Source organism: Physeter macrocephalus, chromosome 13 (assembly GCF_002837175.3).
Source record: "Physeter macrocephalus isolate SW-GA chromosome 13, ASM283717v5, whole genome shotgun sequence".
Taxonomy (NCBI): Eukaryota; Metazoa; Chordata; class Mammalia; order Artiodactyla; family Physeteridae; genus Physeter; species Physeter macrocephalus.
The window spans coordinates 46735697-46759155 of NC_041226.1; the positions used below are offsets into that span (position 1 = coordinate 46735697).

The window sequence follows — 23459 nt, forward strand, 5'->3', positions numbered from 1 at the left end:
AGAGGAAAATGAATCCTAGGTATGGTTTGGAGGAAGAATAAACCGACATGGAGATGTACTACATAAGAAAGCATTTGCAAGACAGGGGCAGGGAGCCATGTCAAAGATGATTCCAAATTTTCTAGCTTGAGCATGTAGCTTAACAATTTTTTTAAAGGTTGCTATTTACTAAATTTGGGGAAGTCTGACCAAAGTCAGAGTCCATGCTGGGGCATGAAATTGTATTACTTTACAATTCATTTTGCCTGGGACGAATACTAAAATCCTTGGTATGGATCTTTAAATGGATGAAGGTACTCTAAATCACGCAGGGCAAAGGATATGATGTTAACACTATCTATAAAATTTAATTCGTGGGTTGCATAATTTTCTGTATGATGAAAACCAGGAGAATTGCCTTGGTCTTAGCAATCTAGATTTCATGGGTTGTTGACCTGCTTTGAATAACATTAAATATATATATATATGGATATGGATACATATATATATTACAAGAGCAGTTCCAAGAAAATGGAAGTGGGGATGAGTGACAGAAAGTATTTCTGAAATCCTGAGAAATACTTCACTTGATATAACGTCTAAGAACTGATACATGGAGGGAAAAAAAACTAGCTAAACGTCAGGTATTATTAACCCCAAATATGATACTGAAAATAGACACTAAGGGGAGCAATAAACAAGAAAAGACAACATTAACATAAAATGCCACAATTCTAAAAATTCTTTTCAAGATAGAAGAAAACATTTGCATCTATCAATTGCCAAAAAGGAAGTAATTAAGTGTTTTGAAGTTAATTATAATTAAGATATGTATTTGTTTCTAACTAAAATCATATACCATGAATCATAAAAGTAAATGTGAACATTTCTATATCTTGGGAAATTATCCAGAATGATATATTTTAATATTATCCCTTATTCGTGGTAAACATAAAGAAGCTGTAAATTGAAACCATGAAATCATGTGTTGTTATGCCTACATACCTGTATAAAAGTCAATATTCAATTTAAAGTACAAATAAAATATAACTTCCCTTTAAAAGCTTCAAACTTACTTTCAGTTCATAAGTATAGGAATAATTTAAAGCACTTTAGCACGTTATTTTATCTATCAATAGTAATTAACACAGTCTTAATCTGGCTAATGTTAATGACCACTGTTCTTCCGTAAATCCCAGTTAAACCAAGCTTATTAAGGGCTAATTAAAGGAAGTCTTATGTGCACTGAATAAAGTGATGTCTGTTTTTAGAGTTGGAGTACATATTTTGTCTGATAACATAAAATGAGACAAAACTTTTCAATTAAAAGTTTAAAAGCTGATTATTGATTTCTAAAGAAAGAAATGTGCCAATGAAACAACTGACAACCTCATTCTTCCTATGCATGTGTGCTTTTTACAGGTGAAGCAATGTAATCTAAACCCGGTAGCATATTTCCTGAACACTACACGAGGCTCAGAATGCAGCAAATAGTCAATAAAACACCCTTTGGATATATTCAATCAGGATCAAATAGTGCAGATCCTGGATAAGTATGGAACGCTGAGGCATGTAGAGGAGGAAATAGGGTTTCAAATAATGCTGAGACGTTGGGAATACTAGAAACTCCCAACATTTCAGAAGATATTTGTGAGTGTGTATGTGTGTGCATGCACTTTATTATGTTATTTTTATTTTCTATTGAACAAACTTTAGTATAATGCTTACAAGGTGTCCCATCGCGTTCTGAGAAGTAATTTCACCCAAATAATCCCCAAGAGCCCTATGAAATATTTATAATTATTATACCTGTCATATAGATGAGGAAACTGAGACACAAAAGTGCTAAGATGACAAAAATGTCGTAAGAAGAACAGTAAAGAACAGAGCCACACTTTACACCCAGGCAGTTAGGCACCATATTTTGTGCTCTCAACACTAAACACAAAGTTGTATTGCCTCTCAGTTTTCACTTAAGTGTTCTCATTCTCTCTCTCTCTCTCTTTCCCTCTCTCCCCACCTTTCTCTCCCTCTCTCCCTCTCCCTCTCCCTCTCTCTCTCCCTCTCTCTTCCTCTCTCTCTCTCTCTCTCCCCACCTCTCTCTCTCTCTCTCTCTCTCTCTCATTGTCTCTAACTCTTGCTCTCTTCCTGCCTCCACCCCTGCCAACTACTCCTTTTGGGGAGGCAGCAGTAAATATTACAGAGGACTAACACAGTTTGGTGCAGTGTGAGGAATGATAGAAAAGGAAATCGGCATATCACTGGAAAGCTGTAGGCATGAAGATTAGGTACACATTAGAATTTGAGGTTAGATATGAGTATATGACTGTAATAGGAAACTACCTGTGGTTATAAGAAAACAAAAACGATGTCGAACTACATCACGTGAGGGGTATTTGTTTTGTTTTGTTTTCATCGAAATTAGGAAAGAGGGACTTCCCTAGTGGTGCAGTGGCTAAGAATCCACCTGCCAATGCAGGGGACACGGGTTTGAGCCCTGGTCCGGGAAGATCCCATAGGCCGCGGAGCAACTGAGCCTGTGTGCCACAACTACTGAACCCGCGTGCCACAACTACTGAGCCTGCGCTCTGGAGCCCACAAGCCACAACTACTGAGCCCGCATGCCACGACTACGCCTGGAGCCTGCGCGCCTAGAGCCCGTGCTCTGCAACAAGAGAAGCCACCGCAATGAGAAGCCCGAGCACAGCAATGAAGAGTAGCCCCGGCTCGCCACAACTAGAGAAAGCCTGCACGCAGCAACAAAGACCCAACACAGCCAAAACTAAATAAATAAATAAATAAATTAGGAAAGAATAGTGCCTTGAGTTCTGAATAGTGTAAAAGCAAGTATATATATACATATATATATATATATATATATATGGATGGATGGATGGATGTGTATTATATATATGTGATTCGAGGGTATGTGACATTTAAATATTTGTTTTTAATACGGTTTTATAGTTCAGATTTGGAGAAAAACAGATGTGATTTTGGTATTGAGGGACATTGTCATGCCAATCTATTTCTCAGATGCAACTTGTATTAGGTGATGCATTGTTTGGACAAATTAGGTAAGATTGTCTACTGAATGACTTCCTTACCTGTTTCTATCAATTCGTTTCTTTTCTATTCATTGTTTTTGTTACATTTATTTCTCAACATTAGTGATTTATATCCAACTAATCAGAATTCCTGGTTATTGGCTAAATGTAATACTGCCTGCACCACATGAGTTTATGATACAGAAATTTCAAACCACAGATCTCTCCAGATTCCTATGGGAATGAGTAGGTGTTGTACAGTCTTCATCTTAAAAAGAAATTTTTACAAATAGATGACTCATTCTGGCTGATCATACTTTGAAATATCACATTATTGCTCTGAATCACAAACGAGAATATAACACACAATAAGGAAAGACCTGGAAGAATAAAATTGTTACGAAGTTGCCTGCTACTCTGACTTAATTTCAAAAAAACACCTCACTACAAAATTAATATTATTAGAAAGCAGTGATCTACATAAAATTGTATATGCACTTCTGTGTAAATTCACCTCATCAATCACAGCAAGTAGGTTTGGTACTATAAAGAGAAGATATTACCAGCAACATTTTCAATCATGGGGCCATATATCCAAAAGCAATCAATAAAAAAACATACAGGAACTGACAAACAACTAGTCAACGGAATCATTTTTCCTGAAATACTTAGCAGTAGCCTTTTAAAGTAATTGCTTGTGGTCAATATTACTGTATTTTGGTTTGCTTGCTTGTTAAAATAGAATGGATATCATGTCCATTAATTTTTTTGGCTGTCAGAGGAAGTTTTTCACACCTACAATCAACGATGAGGAGGGGTATGATATTAACATGCCTAAAAAAATCACCTTTTTGTCAATTTTACCAAACTTTGGAAGGTCAACAGATTTTTTAAAAGTGAGGGAGAAGAAAATGTATATTTTCATCAAAATGTAAAAGATACATATCCTTTGCTCATCCATAACTTACTTCTTAACAATTTCTCTCCAATTTGCAAAAGTAAAACACTTCTTATTTTGAACTAACCATTTGGAGAATTTATGTCTTCAAAAAAACATGATGTCTCTGTGAGGGGTTCAATATCAGCATAGATTAAGCCAAATACAGGACACATCTTTCTCAGTTGATGGGAGAACTTAGAAACTGCTGAGTTACACTTTGCGATAAACATTTTGGAAGGTTGCCAAAGCTGTTATAAACATTTCTGAGCTCACTTTTCCAGGGAACTCTTTTAAAAATCAATTAGAAGTGAAAGTCTTTCAATGCTGGTGTTTTAAAATGTCAAGCTTGTATTACTTTTTTCCTTGTTGTGCATCAATGGCAATATTTCAAAACCCGTATATTAAATTGATTATATTCCATAATTAAGCTATTAAAGGGGATAGAATGTACAAGTGTTCTAAAATTCACACCACAGCAGAACTGGCTTGTTTTTTTCGTTTTTACAAAAATAAGCCCAATTAGATAAAAAAAGGCGGAAGGCAAAGAAAGAAAGCAGGAGGTAAGAAGAAAGTATAAATTGGCTATTCAGATTTTATTTTAAAAGCATACTCAAGTATATTATTGATTTTGAAAAATATTTCTTAACATTACAGGTCAACAGGTTAAAATAATAAATGCTTTATTTATGATTCCTGAGGTTAAAATAATAAATGCTTTATTTATGATTCCTGAATCTGGATTTTTTTAGAAAGTAATCTATGGTCCATGGCAGAGGATCAGTTATGAGTCTAAATTTACAAAAAAGAGGTCTATTTAAAGATTTACTATAATCAAGATTACAATATATTTATTTAAAAATATATAATATGATTTTAGATGTTATATGTGTACATGTTTGAATATGTGTGTGTACATGGTTAACTTTTTTATTAAAAGGGGATCTTGTCAATCTTTCCAAGGCAGTGCCAACATTTCATGCACAAAAAACAAGCTAACTGTGTGTTATCTATATAATGATGTTACATGAAATTAAAAATTTTTAGGAAAACATAAGATTAAAATCCTTAACTATCAAAAAGTGTGCTCCTTTTCTCGACAAATGATTCACAAATTTACTGTAGAGAGCAAAGGATTAAAATTCCTCATGTATGTGTAACTAACACATTGATATTAATTGGTTTGTCCTTTCAAGTTGTGTTTATCTCTTCATTTCCATCACAGTTTCAAAGGTCACTCCATTCCATTTATAAATCCAATATGACAGAGATTAGAAAAAGCAAAAAGCAACAACTAAATGAGTACCTCATCATGCAATCACACATCTCACAATTCATTTATCCAATTAATAAAAAATACCATCAAATGCTTCGTGGTGAGTTTTTTCAAAGCATCAAAATGGTTCATGTCAAGATAACTTAATCATCAACATTTACATTCCTCAGTATAGCAAATGTAGAGGAAACAGTGAAATTACACCTTAGGGGAAAGATAGCCAAATAAGTACTTCTATATTTTTCCAAAATAAAATAATTTTTAAAATGAATATATTTAATAAATTCAGCTTATACTAGTAGTAAGTTAATGAGAGTTTCTTGAGAGCTGAAATATATGGGTACTTGTGTGTGTGAGTGAACATTTGCGTGTGTGCAGTGTGATATCTAGCTATTTAATTGCTAAGGTAATATATTATCTAGAAGAGGAATCTAAAGGATTGAAAATAGTCTGATCATTTACTCATAGATATAAGACATTTTCTAATTTTGATGCTCATTTTGATATATTTATTTTAAACGATTTTAGAACCTGACCTTTCCTCTTGATGTAGGCATAGGTTTGACAGTGGTAGGTACATGAAAGCGCAAAAAGAAACTAAATACATGCCGTGTGCATTATAACTGGCAACTCTAGGAGGCTGACATTTAGATTGCTAAAGGAAATCATTTTAAAACAATTTGACCACCTTTGTAAGATTAGCATTTTTAACCTTGATATTTTCATGTAAAGTGAATGTTGGATTTACATTGTCAATATACTCATTGTTTTAACAAGTCCCACTCCAAAAATGTAGTTGGATTATTCAAATGTAAAAGATGAGAGACGAAAAACAGAAATATAAAAACAAAAGCTAGATAATCCAGAAAGAAGATAACTCAGAAAACCTTGCAACCCAATTTCAACACTTACACAAACAAACCATAGAGAAGTAAAGAAAAAGCAATTTATTTCCAAAAAGCAGCTAAAACACAGAGAACTAGTTAACCAATTATTTATAAAAGAGGTAGACGTTTCTTTTGAAGAGAAATATGAATGAAGTTAAAACGAACTGAGACTGGTTTTAGAAATCATTTTCCCCCCATCTCTATTATATGGATCTGTGTCTCACGAAACATTAGAAGGTCACAGAATCCTAAGGCAGAATCAAGAATGTTTACAAGGCCACTGCGTTTTGAAGTAGACTTGAATCACTCAAACAGCATAGTGCCTGAGTATAGACTATCAATCACCACATTATATTTAATAATGTCATATCTCTTTTATGTTTGTTTATTAACTTATGCATTCTTATATAATTGTGTGGTAGCTAGTTGGTTTTGAACCTGAGCTATCCTTTTCAGTTAAATATACTTTCTAGAAAAAGTTTAAGTAAAAATATAACTATTAAATGTCTTAGGAAGATGGTGACGTCTTCCTTCCCTGGATATCCTAAAATGTAATACCTGTATAAAACAAAGATCTCTCCAAAACCCCCAATCGATACAGTTGTACAAGTAAAATTCCAAGTAAATGACTTGTTATTTTAATTTTCATTTAGAAAAGGAAAAACTTTTCCAAGAATTCCTGAAATGTTGTAATTTTGTACGAAATCAATTGATGAAAAAGACTTAAATATGTGCCCTAAAGACACGCACGGCATTGATAAAAATGCAGGGTTCACACGGTCTTATAAATTGTTTTAACTTTAGAATACCCCCATGCACATATATATGTATTTGCATAAGCGTGTGTGTACACACGTATACATACATACATGACTGGATACACACACACGCTCACATATACACAAATATCCTCTCTTCTTTGTCCCTATGCAGAGTATTACTCCCTGCCTACAAATGACCCCAAGGAAGTAAGTACACTTCTTGGCCGAACAATTTATCAACAGCTTGAAGCGACAGGAATGGTGATTCAATCCCGTGTCCTCACATATCAGATGTAGGCCACATTCTTCAGTCTGCAGAACCAGAAAGGGAAAAAGTCCCTGTCGCATTTGCCCTTTCATAGAGATGGAAATATTATTAGAAAGGACATAAACAGACTAATTAAATCACAGCAGTATGGCTGGGATGACAGCTGGTACAGCGTGTGACTGAGAAGATCCATATCTGTGAGCAGGAGGTACTTCACTTCCAATCCATTCGCTATTAGGTGCTTTCAAGCTTGCTGTGCAGACATTAAATAATAACATATCATTTCCAAGACGAAAACGATGTAAAGAAATAAAAAAGGCTTTCTAACCAAGAAATCTTTTGTGCAACAGAGAAAAAAAATCATTTCCCACTCAGTTCTGCTTTTGAGATAAAGATGTAATAATGCCATTACCTTTCATCAGCAGGATCCTTGAAAATCAACACTCTTTGCTTATCATGCTGTGAAATACAAATAGAGCTAAAGGCATGGTCTGCGAGGCACTGCTGCAGCGATAGTAACTAACAGATCTGCCCTTTGTGAAGGAAACCGTATCCGTTTCATTAGTGCAGACTCTAATTCAAAACTGTTGAAAATGAACTACACATACTGTTTTAATAACAACATTCCTAATCATTATCAAACTGGTAATTCTCTCAGCACTGAATGGAAGGGTCTGTGTTTCCATTATGACCTGCTGTTAAAGAAAACCATATTTAAATCCTCTATTTTTCCTATCTTCCAAATGATCCAGGTTTATTTGGGGGAGTGGGGGTACTAAGAGCCTGCAGGATGATGTATGCCACATTATTTCATCAGAAGTGAACTGACATTTTTCGACATTCATGTCGACTACTGTATTATTTACTTATTATCACTGTTATTATATTTTGTATTCAATTGGACATGCCATGGTTCATACAAATGGCTTTGTACACTTTGGGAATATTTGGACAGTGCAGAGAGGAATCACAGTCATATAAATGCGAAATGCTAAGTCTGATGACAGGCATTGGCCTCAGAGTTAGAAACTTGTGTGCTCACGTTCACAAAATGTTAAACCATGACCAACACCCTTAGTAACAGCTCAGATATGTTCTCTAATGTTAGGTCATCATGAGATGTTTGAAGATTTGTATCATCAAACATTATAATTTACAGAACACAGCGTTGAAGGTTTATTTTAATCATATGTCATCAATCATATGAAGTTAAAATATAAGATAAAATAATGGAGGATCATATTAATGAAAACAATAAGAGTTACCTGATCTTGAAAGGATTGACTAAGGCCTGGGGTTATTTTAAACTGAAAAGTTTGCTCCCACTATATGTTACTTTGAAGTTCCTATAAACATCATAGCACGTTGATGTAGGTTGACGATCATATTTAGGGCTTTCCTCAATGAAAACTGAAGGCTGTAATAAATGCATTCAGTCTTCTAGAATGTGATGGAGTCTACCATATAGCATATCCAATTGGATATATGTTACATATCCTTACGTTTTATGATTACACAAGGATACAGCATCAGATAAAATCATTTAATTTATATTTCTTAGTATGAAATGCTTATATTATCAGTTTACTTCATTATCCTGTCATTAGTTGGAGTAAGCAATACTAAAACCAAAAGGAAAACATGGGGTTAATATTTTCTACTTATGGTCTCCAACTGTCCATATAAATTAAAATTTTTTTATGATAATGAAACAGACACTACAGAAAGAGTGGAAATATTCTCTGCATTCTGCTTATCTACACCATACAATACATTTAATAATTCATACAGAAAACTAGTATATGTTATTGTTCATACTCTAATGATTTTATTTACACGTAGGAGTGGATTCAGAAATACAGGCTCAAATATTTTTAAATGAGAAAAGTGTTCTTTTTAATATGGAAATGTATTTTTTCCATAGTCCCCTGTTATGATCACTAATGTTTTTATTCTTTCATATACACAATAAAGATCAAAAATATGTTATGAGAAAAAATGCAAAATGATGCCAAGCACTTTCTAGAAAATCATGAAAAAGAGCTTAATAAAATGACCAGTTATTACCGCATGTGCCTCTTTTTTTCTTATATTCAAAATAAATATTTTCCACCACTATCTGTCATATGTAATGGTTACATGATCTGTGAAATGATGTGTTACAATATACATAATGATGGCATGTTTCGAACATTTAGGTTGTTTCAGTTTTGTATTTCATTTTAGAAATCACTGTAAAGAATAACTTCTTGCCTTTTATCTTCTACTCATTTCAAAAATCAAAGAATTTTAGAACCAAGGGGTTGACTGGGCATCAAACTCCTTATTTATTAAATAAGAAATCTGAGAAATTAAGAGACCTAACTAGCTAAGTTATTTATTAGCAGTGTTATTACTAGAAGCTGAATCTTCTGACATATTTTGCTCTCTGCTCCCCAATCTCAGCTTTTGGAAGCATCTAGAAGGACTTGTTTGATCATACTACAAGTTATTCAAATGATAATTTTGTCTTAAATTAGTTATTTATTCTTTATATTTTCACATTAGATTACCTTATTTAAAATATTTAATGAAGAAGAAATGCCAGAAATATTAAATATTTAAGAATGCATTGAAAATTATGAAAGCGTAGCTTACTACTTTCTAGGTTTTCATTGCTGGAATAAGCAATTTTGTGTAAAATGTCAGGATATGAAGACATCTTTTGCATAGGAAATGATGTGAACCATATGGCTTATTCACCATCAATTGAATTACAAACCATGGCAGTTCCTACACTTTTAGGAGATGCTTATGTGGTCCTTCCATTAAAATTCCACTAATGTGACATTTGTGAAAAGGTTTATGTTTGGACATACTTTCCTCACCATATGAGAAGCCACAGAGAGCAAAGGCATAGATTAAAAGAGTTTACATATAAATTGAAAGCTATCAGTTCTAAAATACTTCTCATTTCATGTGTCAGAATTTTTTTGGCCTCTTAGGGTAGTCTTGTGTGTTTCCATGTTTACAAGACCCTGGCTGTTAATATTGTTAAATTTGACTCATCAGACAGGAAGAAGGACCTTAACAATCATTGTTAGGCAAAGAAACATTAAGAAAGTTTAAAAAAAAAATTCCACATTTAATCTGTTAAACAGTGGCAAATTTCTTATGAATCAGTGATACTGTAATTGAACTGGCGACATTTTTAGAGCAAGCTTGCTTTGGCTTTTTCACCCTCCGATTTGGAATCTGCTCACAGTACTGCCAGCTTAACCAAAAAGGATTAACTCTCATATCCAACTGAGAACACAGATAATTCTCAGTAATTGGTAAAAAATGAAGATGAATGGGGCTGAGAGATAAGGAGCAATTAGCTCATCAGCAGTTACAGCTGTGCACTCAATCCGGATCCATCTCTTGAGTCTCGGCCCCTTTTAAAGAACCTACACAGAATAAGCATAGGACGCCCCCTCCCCCCAAAATTGCTATACCTGCCCATCATTTCTCTAGTCTTCCATTTTATTTCCTTCCTATACAAAGACACCTGTCATAGCATGCTATGTAAATTACTACCTCTCTCAGGACCTATGTCTAAAGCCAATCTTCTTTTTAAACTTTTTTTTTAATAACAGAAACCAAATGACTACTGTAGACACTCTTAAATTCCCTGTCAATCGTTTCATTACAGCAGCATCATCTGTTTGAAAATATAAGCAATTCCCTCATCTAATTATAGGAAGGATTTGAGGTTCATTAACATTGCCAAAGCAGAGAATCCAATGTGCAACTACAGAGCTCTGCTTGGTGGCCTGTGTTCTCAGTTTCCTTTTATTTGCTTTCTCAAGGTCTCCAAGACTTCTTCCTGAAATCATAAAATTAATTTTTTCCTTCCAAATAGACACATGAGATAGAAGAAAGGAAATGACTGCAATGTAAACTATTTTATTTCTTTGGGAATGGTTAAAAAAAAAAAAAAAAAGATAAGGGGATAGTCAGCCAGGGAAGATAATTTTATCTCCCTATCTGCCTGGCTTTTTTTTTTTTTTTTTTTTTTCATTGTTTTGTTTTGTCGGTTGATGGACAGAGGTAAGGAGTAAGGAACACCATTGAAGAACACAGCTGTTTAATCCCAAACTCAAGCTCTTGTTTTTACTTGAAATTCCTATATCTTTGTAACTATTGCAAGTTTGAAAAAGTGCAAAAGAATCCTACATTTCAGGCATATGAAATGTGTTCAAGTTTGTGGATCACTGCCTTAGGGTATTCTTGCCTACTTTCCATGGTGTTCAGAGAGAGAAATTCTGAAGTCTTAAGATTACTTCACTTCCTTAAAGAAATAACAGCAGTTCGGCGGTTATGACTATAGTTTAAACAATAAGATTTTCTTGGGACATCTGTTTTGAGATCACATTTTGAATAGATATGAACTCATTTCCTACTAAGCAAGCAATCTACTATTGTTGATAGCTGTTTACCAGTTCTATGAGTCAGATATTAGCTTGTGGCAAAGGTCCCTCTTAAATCCTCAGAGTATTCTTTAAACTGTGTACATAGTGTTTTCCTTAAATAAAATGTTAAGAGAAGTAAAAATGCAGTCTTTTCCTGCCTCTTGGTAAATTACAGTCCCCAAACTCCTGCACTTGGGAATAACATTTAATGTATTTATCTTTAAAGAGTCGTTTCCTTTGTTGTCATTAGTTAAGGGAGTAAGATATTAGGTTTAGCAAGTATTTAAATAACAGAGAAACTACTAAGAGATGCTCACTATGTCAATATTTATATAGCAGTTAAAAACTAGAAGTAAAATTAAGTTTCCTTTATTTAGATTAAATCGATTGTGATTAATTTAGTACCCTCAAAAATGTGCACGATGCCAAAAAAAAGAAGATAAGCAGATAAAACATAGCTATAGAGACTATGAAATTGATCTTGAGTTCACCGGTTTTAAATTCTGCCTTCCCAATACCCCAGTCCCAATTTCCAAGCAGCATTTTTTAAGCTGGTTATGTAGATCAGTCCTTAAAGCAAAAAAATAGCAATTTATCTGGCCTGTATGTTGTGGATAGCGTTGCCACTAAAAAGAATCCAGGACATTTTTCCTTCTTATCTGCAATGTAGCTCATATCAGCCAACCTGTCACAAGATAGTACTCGATATAAACAAGAGATTGCAAAGACATCTCAGTAATCAATATCAGGATGGCTACAGTATGGAAACCCCAACCAGCGCATATCATTTGTCTCAGCATCTATTTCTATGGCCAAATGAAGCATTAATTCAAATCATAAATCTATGGTGATTTAAATCTGGGAATGAGCACCTGCCTGCTTTAATGATTTATTTTGTACATTTCAGTAAGCAGGAGATTTGTCCATATGAACTGACAGGTCACCTTCAGATGCCAGGAGCAGACTGTTTATCACCATGCAGACTAGCATCTCATCTTAGCAAGTAAATATTAAACTAAAAGAATCCAATTGATTGTGGATGAGGGAGAATGGCGACACAGCCATATATTTTACTCAGACTGCGGATGCCTCACTCGGATCTATCCTGAAGTCCTCACTTCTTCCTAAAGTTATCATTCTGTTGGAAAGATGCAAGCTCAAGGTTACCACGTAAAATTGGGATATAAAATAATTATTTGTCAGTGTCATAGGTTTCTTCAAACACCTATTTTTCTGGCTAATTTTTACAACTCATATTAAGAACTAGAGAGGGTCTTCTATAATAAGAATATTCCTTCACCTCATCAAGCCAAATGAAATGAAACCAAGCAAAGAAAAAAATCTATTTTCTAGCGGCACTAAGGATTTACTTACAACCAAGGGGTGAGGCAGTGGGGCAGGGGAAACAGAGTTTCTACATAGAGAAGCCTGAAATGTTTAATTAACGCGTGAGCCAGATGAGTATAAGGGAAAATAGAACCCTGAATTGACTTCAGAAATGTCACTGGATTTGGGCAGGGCTCAGTAGTAACAATACATCATTTAAGTAGCACCTCTCTGAGGGGTTTCGCTACTTCCAGGGGCCAAGTGATAGATTCGTGAGACCAGTACATTTGTATTCTGAAATATAAGGCTTCTGAGATTCTTGGGATTCCTCCTGGAATTCATAGGTTTCAATACCACTTCCTAAGCACCTCCTGCTAGCTGATGTTCCTGGGGGATCCACCACATCCTGTTATGACCGTCTGCTTACTTAACCACCCTACCCATAGGAGTGTACGCCCCCTGAGTGCTGAGGCTGTGTTAGGATTATTTTTGTGTTCCTAGAATAAGCTAAAATCAAACATACAACAAAATCCAAATGACATCACAGCTGCCCCCAAATTTCCTCACAGGCCTGCAGCTTAACAAATAATACCTAGCAGAGAGAATAGGAAAACAGAGGAGGAAGCAGTCGGTGGCTGTAAAAAGAGGAAGAAGGTGATTTTCAGGAGGGTAAGTTGGGAGAAATAATGACAATAGCAAAAGCAATACCCACATGACTAACGTTATGGGTGACCAAAAAAATGTGATAAACAGACACGGTAATGAATAAAATGATAAGCACTTGTCAAATATGATTTCCTTTCATTCTCACGATGCAGATACTATTTTCTATGCCATTTTTCAGATGTGGAATGCGACGCTCAGAAAGTTCACATAACTTTCCAAAGTCACGGAGCAAGTAGTTATTGAACACTTACCAAGAGGCAGGCACTGTCCTCAGAGCCAGAGAAGACTGGAGCCCGTTTAAAGCAATTGCTCAAAATTGCCGTGATCTATGCAAGCTCAACCTCCCGTCCCCACCATTGCCCTGTACCTTCCCCAACTCTACCCCATCCCTCCCCTAAACTCTCTTTCCCTGATTTCTAGGTAAAGAAGAAGGGGGCAGGGGGTGTGCTCAGGAAGGGTAATAAATCACAAATTCTTAGAGGACAGTAATGTGTGAGAATAGAATAAAAATGACAATGGATTAACAGTTCCCCCCAAATCAGCTACAGATCTCTAACATACATGATCCGTTAGCTTTAGGGACTAGCAATGGCACGAATGTTAACACAATCTCAAAATAGTAAGACCCTCTAGGAAAATTCAAATAAATTTCCATTTCTGGTTCAAATTGGATGATGGGTATCAAAAAAAAAAAAAAGAAGCAATATAAACTAGCAAGTGAATACCTTAATGGAAGAAAAGTGATTTCTTCCAACTAAAACACAAAAGCAAATTTAAATCTTTTCTTAGTTTAAGTCATTATGATAGCCTAGCTATCCAAATAATTATGATAAGCACAATTTGGTCAGAGGGCAAGTATTATTCCATAATATCAAATATTAAGTGTATGCCAATGCTTAATTATGAGCTATGGTCTCTTTATCTTATGCCTGTTGGTTTCTCCAAAGCCAGCTTCTGTTCTGCTGCTCAGGAAATTTGACAGAGGTATAATGTTTTAATATATTTTGTTCAAGTGTTATTAAATTGCCTAACTTAAATATCCCTCCTCACAACACCAGCTATCAACAACAGCCCGCATGAAAGGCTTACTCTCCTAAAATTTTGAAATCAATCCAAATTATGCTTTGGAATCACAACGTGTCCAATTTTGCTCTGTTTTATTGGGCAAAGTGAAAGACTAGGATTTTTAAATAATATGTAGTCAGTAGTTCTAAAAAGAGAATTACAATTCTTTCATTTTACTTCAGTATCGTTTTTAACTTTTAAAAGTTTAAATTGATGCGTGTAAACTATGCCCTAAACCATCCACGGCCCTCCATCTTCTCAACAGAAGCACTTCAAATGCGAACGCTGGCACTTCCCTTAGTCCTTTTCAGATTTTGAGCCATGTCTTTGGCTTTCTTCCACATCTTTTTATCCTTCTAAGTATTGCTACCTCATTCTGTATCATACTCTCAAGTCAAAGCCATTAACGCCTCTCCTTTTCTATTTCTCTTGTCTAGTTCTGTTGAAAAGTTCTATTTTCCCCCTTTTTACATTAAAAGCTGCCCTTTGGCATCACTGAAGTGGTGGTATTTTGTGTTTTGTGTATGTGTCTTAAAATTACTTCCTACTAGGTTACTCATATCTAGCACGTGATTCCATGAACAGTTGTGAAAAGGACTATCACCGAAGTCCACAGTATTCCTTCATACACGCCCCCTACCTGTAGGTCAATGGACTGAAAGTAGGGAGCTGCTGATCATCTAAAGAAATAATCTGTTAAAATGTTGCCTAGAAAAGAAAATCTAATTGAACTGCCATAAATTATTGTGTCCCTCATGAACATGTATGTTGGATATAGTCTTGTGTACATCTTGTAGCCTCCACATTTCTCTTGTTCAATTATATTTTGAGCATGAGTTCTACATTTTAAAGGGAAATAATACAGTGCAGTGGCAGAAAAAAATGTTTTATGTCACAAACACACAGATGCTAAAGATACCATCAATAAAAATTTTAACCCTCATTTGAAGTTGTGTTTGACAAAACAAATTACCCGAATTAATTCTGCAAAGAGAAAGCTGTTCCTTTTTGGTTTAAATAGTAATGGTTAACTTTCTATCCCTCCATACCTCAAGAAAGAAAAAGATCAAATTAAGAAATTAAAGTGGCATTTTTTAAATAAGAGAAACTGATAATGGATGTATACAGAAAGAATTAATTATCAGCCTAATTCTTATTCTTGGCAGTACATGAAAAGATTAAGTTTAAAGGTTTTGCTGCTAAGGCACATTTCTTATTTGATAACCAATGCGTTAAGAATAAAAAAGCTAGTGTGTGGTTTTGTTTGTAAATATTCTTCTGTCATCTTACCTATAATCAATATTTTAGAATTCTGACTTATTTGTATTATGAAAGATGTTAACGGAATTCTTACAGTAGAGGTTGCAGACATAAAGTTAATTCCTACATTTAAAAATAATGTTGCTAATTATTTATTTAGAGTGTGTGTTGTTAGGCTAAGTGGTTTCTTCAAAATGTACACTATTTTCAAAGCTAAAGGGGCCAACTTCTTGAACGGGTAGCCAATAATTTTGTTCTGGAAAAGAAAGTCATTGAGTAGCAAAATGATCACAGTAAGTTTCAGTGAACATAAAACTTACCGACACTTGAATTCATGTCCCCATTTTCAGAATCTGCTCCATGTTGGTTACTACTGGCATGATAGTTGCTCATAGCTTCTAATTTGATTTTTTTCACCTTCATTGCTTCGGCGATCGCTGCATTGGTAGCAGCGGCAGCTGCTGCAGCTGCTGCTGTCAAACCTTCAAAGAATAAATTAAAAATGAGGTAATTCAAATTCTGATTTTTCACGTAAGAGTCCATGTGCTTTATAGAACACATATACAACATATTGAAGTATCTGATTCCTTTATGCAGCACTCTGATATCATATATTCATTCCCAGCTAACCAGTGAAACTATGTTGATATCATAGAGCGCTCTCCGAACTCCCATATTCAATATTAGCAAAAGCATGATTCGTACACAGCAGGAGAGTAGTAGAAATGCAGCCAGAATTCGCCCTCAAACAAACCCATCTGAACATGTCACTCCTGGCTCCAAATCCTCTACAGCTGCCTACAGGGGGGGAAATCTGAACTGCTTAGCTTAACTCACAAAGCTTTTCACTAGAATTGGAAACCTACCTAATCACCCAAAGTTTCCCTGTTCTCATGCCATACTCCCCCTATGCTGAACGTGGCCCCAGCACCCACACGTGCCCTGCCTCTTCAAGCCCGTGCTTTTGCAATTGCCATTGCCTTTGTCTGGAACATCCTAGTCCTGTGACTCACTTCCCCCACTTGTCCTCCTCCAGTATTCTAGTCCCAGAGCTGACCTTTCTAACCACTATGCCACAACATCTCCAGAACAGTTTGTTTCTGTTCATCCAGAAGACGGGACATAGGAGTGATCATGAGATTAGAAAAAACAGTTTGAGGCCAGATACGGAAGATCAGAAAGCGAAGACCTGGCTTTAGGTACAGGCTCTAGGTAACCAGCAGAGGTTTTGGAGGAGAGGAGCGATTTGTTTTCCTTAAACGTGTGAACTTTTACCGAGTCAATTCACTTCACCCGACATCCTTCATGTGCAAAATGAAAGACACTGAAACGTGTGAATGATCTCTCCTAACTCTAAAACTCTGACAGTCTATGAGAGGATATACACACACACCCGCCCACACCCTCATACTCCTTTTGCTATGCTGCTTCAGAATTTCTGGCTACGGCGCTTCAGCCTGCTTTGAATTTATCTGTGTGATTTATTTCCACTCACAGCTGGTGGATTTGAGACTGAAACCTCTCTCCTCCTTTTCCTCCCCACTAATCATCACTTGTAGTTACTACAGCAAATAAGTTGCAGCCTCAGGAATTAGAAGAAGGTCTTTTTCCCTAGAAACCTCTGCTTTTTTTTTTTTTTTTTTTGAGGTTAGGAGAAGACCTCACCTTTCCTTCAGATCAGACCAAAGAGAACTTGACAACTTTCACCCCAACGCAACAAGACCTTCAGACTGAACCTTTGCAGGACAAACTGGTAACTGCCCCCTAAAAAGGCACTGATCTGAGCTCAAAGAATTCATCTGGGTCTCGACTGAACACTTATTGCCTTTTAAGTCCCAACTTGAACTGATTCTCTCATCTTCCTATGATTGAATTTTCTCCCCAGTTACTCATTTCCTTCAAAGACGTTTCAGAAGATTTTCTTTCCTGTTCTCTTAAAATTCTCTTTGTGTTTCCCAGAAAATCTCTCTTCCTCAGTTTCGCCTTGTCACCAATGTGAACATCCCACTTGTCCTTTCCCTTCATTGCCTGGTGTTGTCCCATATCCAATTTATGACACATCTAGGGTCTTTATCTTTGATTTATGTGGCAGGTAAATCTTGTTCCCTAGTATTCAACTAAGAAAGAAAAAACTACAACTTGAGATATGATTGTTATTATTGGATAGATCTGAATCAAGCTCAGTAGCATGAAACATAACTATGCTTGATATGGCCTTACACAAGCTATAAAATCTTCTTAAGTATGGTTTCTTCAGCTGTAAAGTCATCCTATTCACAAAGGGATAATAGAAGGGTTAAATAAGATAAACTATGTGAAGAAGGCCACATAATGTTTAGTAAAAACTAGGCAGGCCTTGTGTTCTAGTTTTTACTTCAGCAAGTCAAGCCCAGTCCTAGCTATGACTCAAGCAGGATACAGTGGGCTGGCTGCAGCCCCCCTCAGCTAGAAGTATCCTGCTTCTCCTTAGCTGCCGGCATTAACCCTTGACTTTTAAAAATGCTTTTCACAATTTTATTATTTATCTGATCTTATTTACGGTACTCTTCTCTTTTTCCATTTGACAGTTTTTTCCCCCTTAGGTTTACACTTCTAATACAAATTCCAACAGATAGATGTGTGTGTGACCATAATACTTTTGAAATATTCTATTTTCAGTCCAGTTTCATGAAGGCAAGAAGAAAGCTATGTATGACATTTGCAACAGTTGCTGATTTTAGTTTCACTAACTCACCTAACTGTTTGATGGGTTCTCAAATTTAATTCTTTAATAGCTTTCACACTCAGCCAATTTTCTCCATCTCCCCTGGCTTCCCCCAGTGCAAGCTGCCACTTTTTGTTCCCTGGAGTCTTGTAATTATTTCTTAACAGCTTCCACTTTCCCTACCTCCAATCTCTTATGATTCATACTGCAGTCAACATAACCTTATGAAAACAAAAATCTAATCCTGGCATTCGATGCCTGGTCTTAGGAGCAAGGTGGGAGCTTCATGTGTCTGTCAGGGCCCTGTGTGCTCAGTCCCCTGCTTATCTGTGTAGCATTATCTTTCCCCCAGGTCTCCTTTGCTCTGTGTGCTCCAGACATATAGGGGTCTTTCACATCCTCTAGTGGACTACATTTCCTCTTTCAAGCCAGACTTCGCACATGCTGTTCAGACTTTCTAGAAAAATCTCTCCAGTCCCCTGCCCCAGATCTCTCCTTGCATCTGTCATGTGAGGCTTAAATATGATGCTCTAGGGGAAGCAGGCTCAGGGTCCTGACTCTTCAATCTACCTGGGAAAGAGCTCCAACACTTCAAGAATCAGCCTAAGACTCACTTCTTTTAAAGAGCTGACCTTCTCCACCCTACTCCTCAAGAGTAGAGCGAGTGGTCCACTTACTTGTGTTCTCAGCCCTGTTGAATGAAAGTCTGCATTCTGTGTGCATCAGAATCACTCACAGGGCTTTAAAACCACGCAAAGAGCTGAGTCCTACCATCTGAGATTCTGGTTGGCACACGTCCATCTGTATATTTTGGTTGACTTTACTGTTCCTCAAGGTCACGTGAATGTGCAATCTGAGAACAGAAACTCACTCAAACTCTTTATTGCTCCTTTTGGTGGGGGGGGGGTGTTGCTCAGGGGGGTTGGTTTAGGGCTAGCTCCTCCGACTAGGTTATAACACTGAAAGGACAGTAATACTTTCTTAGTATATGTACCCCAAACATTGAGCACAAAGCCTGGCACAAATTGTCACTGAATGAAAAAACGCTTCTCTAACTGGATTACACGGAAAGCCACAGGAGAAATATGGGCATTATTTTGACAATATCCATGTAAGTAATTTAAAGCATTATGTTCATATTACAGTCAATGTAAATATACTAGGAGTAGCAAATCTCATTAATTTAATAACAAGCATTTACTTTCCAAAGCTACATCTGCCTAGGACTGGAGAGAATCACGAAAGTCTCACCCTCACCTCTGCATTGATTGCACTTCCTGTTGGCCTTGCCATGGCCCTTTCAAATCTCTTACGTAATTCTCAAATTCCCTCCAACTTGCTGTCTCTAGTAAAAACTTAGTTTAGAATCTATACACTCACTTTAGAGAGAGGTCCCATTGTATAGTTTGTTCCCTATTGAAGCTGCCTTTGAAAAAATAAGTGTAATAAATTCACAAAATAACACTAGTTTTTGGTCTATACTTCATAAAGAGTTCACACTGCGAAAACACTTCCTATGCAATCAAGAATGCTCTACCTGTGCAGCATAGATGGACCTAGAGATTATCATACTAAGTGAAGTAAGTCAGAGAAAGACAAATATCATGTGATATCACTTATACGTGCAATCTAAAAAAAATGATACAAATGAACTTATTTACAAAACAGAATCAGACTCACAGCTTAGGAAACAAACAATGTTACCAAAGGAGAAAGGTGGGATGGAGGGTAAATTAGGAAATTGGGATTAACATATACACACTACTATACATGAAATAGATAAACAACAAGGACCTGCTGTATAGGTCCTTGAGCCATACTGAACTATATTCAATATCTTGTAATAACCTATAGTGGAAAAGAATATGAAAAGGTATATATATATATATATATATATATATATATATATATATATGTAACTGAATCACTTTGCTGTATACCTGAAACTAACACAACATTGTAAATCAACCATACTGCAATATGAAATAAAAATTTGTAAGAAAAGAATGGTCTGCTTGTGTAAACACGGCGACCCATAACATTTACCACACACTTTTCCTCCCTCCATAACCCTTTCTCACTTAGAACTCTTCTCCACCTGCCTCACAATCAGACTTCATCATATTCTCCTTCAATATCCCACCCTGAAGCAGTGAATTTATGACTGCTTTTAACTCTTCCCAATTAAAACAAGCCATTTTCCCCTCAGAACTAGGTAATCCAGCGTTTCTCCAAGTGATAATCTACATCAAATCCAGCTGCAAAGTGTGGTAAAGTTGAAGATTATCTTCCTTGGGGCCACATTCCTAGACCCTATCTCTGAGATGGACTGAGGAATCTGTATTTTTATCTCTCAGTAGGTTGATTCTGATGCTCCCTGCCCTTAGATTATTTGATGACAGTAATGTACATTATTAAAGTGTGTCTACACCTTACAGTAAAAGCTTTTTAGCTAGGTAGATCATCTCTGCAGTGGTTTTTGAAAGTCAGTATGCTTAAGAGTCAACAAGGGAACTTGTTAAAATACAAAATCAGGGGCTTCCCTGGTGGCGCAGTGGTTGAGAGTCCGCCTGCCGATGCAGGGTTCGTGTCCCGGTCCGGGAAGATCCCACATGCGGAGCGGCTGGGCCCGTGAGCCATGGCCGCTGAGCCTGCGCGTCCGGAGCCTGTGCTCCGCAACGGGAGAGGCCACAGCGGTGAGAGGCCCGCGTACCGCAAGAAAACAAAAAACAAACAAACACAAAAAACAAAATCAGGTTGCACCAATAATCAGAATCTGAGACCTACTGCTGTAGTGTGATGCAGACTTTGGAAAAATGAGTCTTCTGCGTCTCTACCCTAGCAGAGCAGAAGCAAGGAGGCCAGCCAGGTAACACAGCACTTCTGTTAACACAGCACTTCTGTGTGTTATAGATCCAGTAGCCAGGCACGTTATTAACTCAACCAACCACTTACATATACGAATCTATTTGGTAGATACAGTAATTGTTAATCAAACAGCTTGGGTAATTTCTCCAGATTCTTCAATCAGGTAAAATTTTCACCAGATTTCCTTCTCTCATTGAGAGAAAAATTACATATATATACACACACACACACATAAAGCATGTGTGTGTGTACCGTGAAGAAACAAATAAATGAACAAAGGTTTTCTTACACTAAGGAATGATTAACCCATCTATTTTACCTCATGAAACTTACTTTTTACACTCTCCAAGAACAAGTATAGTATCTCATACACAAAGACAAAAACATACACTAAACTGAGAAGTCAAATGTAGTATAATTTCATTTTATTTTAAAAGGTTCTAAATCCAATTTTATCATCAGCAATGGGGAAACTTTAATGTATACTTAAAATTCATTTGCCACTGATAAAATAATGTATTGAGAGATAGTTTGTTTAAAAAAGATGTTTTCCTTCAGAGAAAGGATAATAAGTCATATACTGTGCAACTCGTAGACCTTCTTTTGGCCCTCAGAAAAGGGACTGTACATCAAACTTAGGCTAAAGCCCATAGGACTTATGTCATGCAAAAATATTTAGGTTTATTTTTTTCTATTTGGTCTTCACGAACTCTACCACTTACAATTCAAAAGAATGAATAGATTTTTACATAGAATTTAGAAAAAAAAACTTGTCATATTAGTGTCTGAATTATGCTACAAACTCATTACAGCGGGCTCCATTCTGTTCTACTCCTTCAGAGCAAATTCTATATTACTTTTTTAACCAGCTATTGTTAGAAATTCTTTATTTTTATCTTGGCTTACAGATTTCTTTTACTTGTACTTTTATTTTTTGATGGTCCATTAAAATCTTTTAAAGTTCTTGTTGAAAAAGTGACTGGCATGGAAATTCCTAGCTATGTAAACTCACTATCACATAAGGAGTAAACATTACAGTCATTGGAAAACAAACCACTCCAAAAAGCCATACAAACTCTGGACAACCCGCATCAAATTTATATGAAATACTGCAGCAAGTTATATAATTCCTAAGGCTTCCAAATTCCTATAGTAGTAAATATTATCAAGTAACCCGTAATATCCATCATGTCATTTAGTTTTACCTTTGTTCAGGTATTCACAAAAATGCAAACATGACAAAAGTTACCTAAGAGTGTATGGTGAAAATTTAAACATCTGACAAATGGACACGTGAAAATCATGCTTCTATCAAATCATTTGATTTAGTAGCCTACACTGATCAAATTTACCATAAAATCACTAAGTCTCCACTCTGTGCTATATCGACACAAACCCTTTGCTACTTCAATTCAATATCCTAAAACCAATCCGTGGGTTTATCATTTGGAAGGGAAGCAGGCATTATTATTCCTTGAGAGCCTTATTTTCCTTTGCAAAGATAGCATTTTTCTTCTGCTCTCAACTTTTATCAAAACAGCCTTTAAATCCTTCAAATGCTGTTACACAATCCTGATTGCTCTCTCTAAAAAGGGAAGAGTATCCCCATTCTATTTTTTCAAATAAGTTAGTACCCCTAGTTATAAAGAGCAGATTACAACTATAGATTATAAATATCAATAAAAGAGACATATTGCTGTCAAATTCTTTCTCTGATCTGTTTGTTTGCTCATTAACTTGAAAGGTCTAATCTTTGATCTTTGGTTTCAAAGACATCAAGATGACTTCCAAATGTTTGATATGTTGTCTACTTTTACATCGCATTCCATATAAAATGTATTTCCCAAGACCTAATGGCTAAATAAAATTAGTTATAAGCAAGAGATAGTAAGCATTCAAAGCCTCCATACGATAGACTTTTTATTAGGCTATGTCACTTTACCCAAATGTAGAAAAAAGTACTCCAACATGCACTCGTTTAT

At 36.0% G+C, this 23459-nt stretch overlaps 1 protein-coding gene across 1 annotated transcript in view; it reads right to left on the minus strand.

Moving 5' to 3' along the window:
• DACH1 (dachshund family transcription factor 1) overlaps positions 1–23459 on the minus strand; it is a 381540-nt gene that overhangs the window by 136301 nt on the left and 221780 nt on the right. The window contains exon 4 of the mRNA XM_055089594.1: positions 16226–16387. Coding sequence (XP_054945569.1) covers positions 16226–16387 — 162 coding nt within the window. The remainder of the gene's footprint in view (positions 1–16225; positions 16388–23459) is intronic.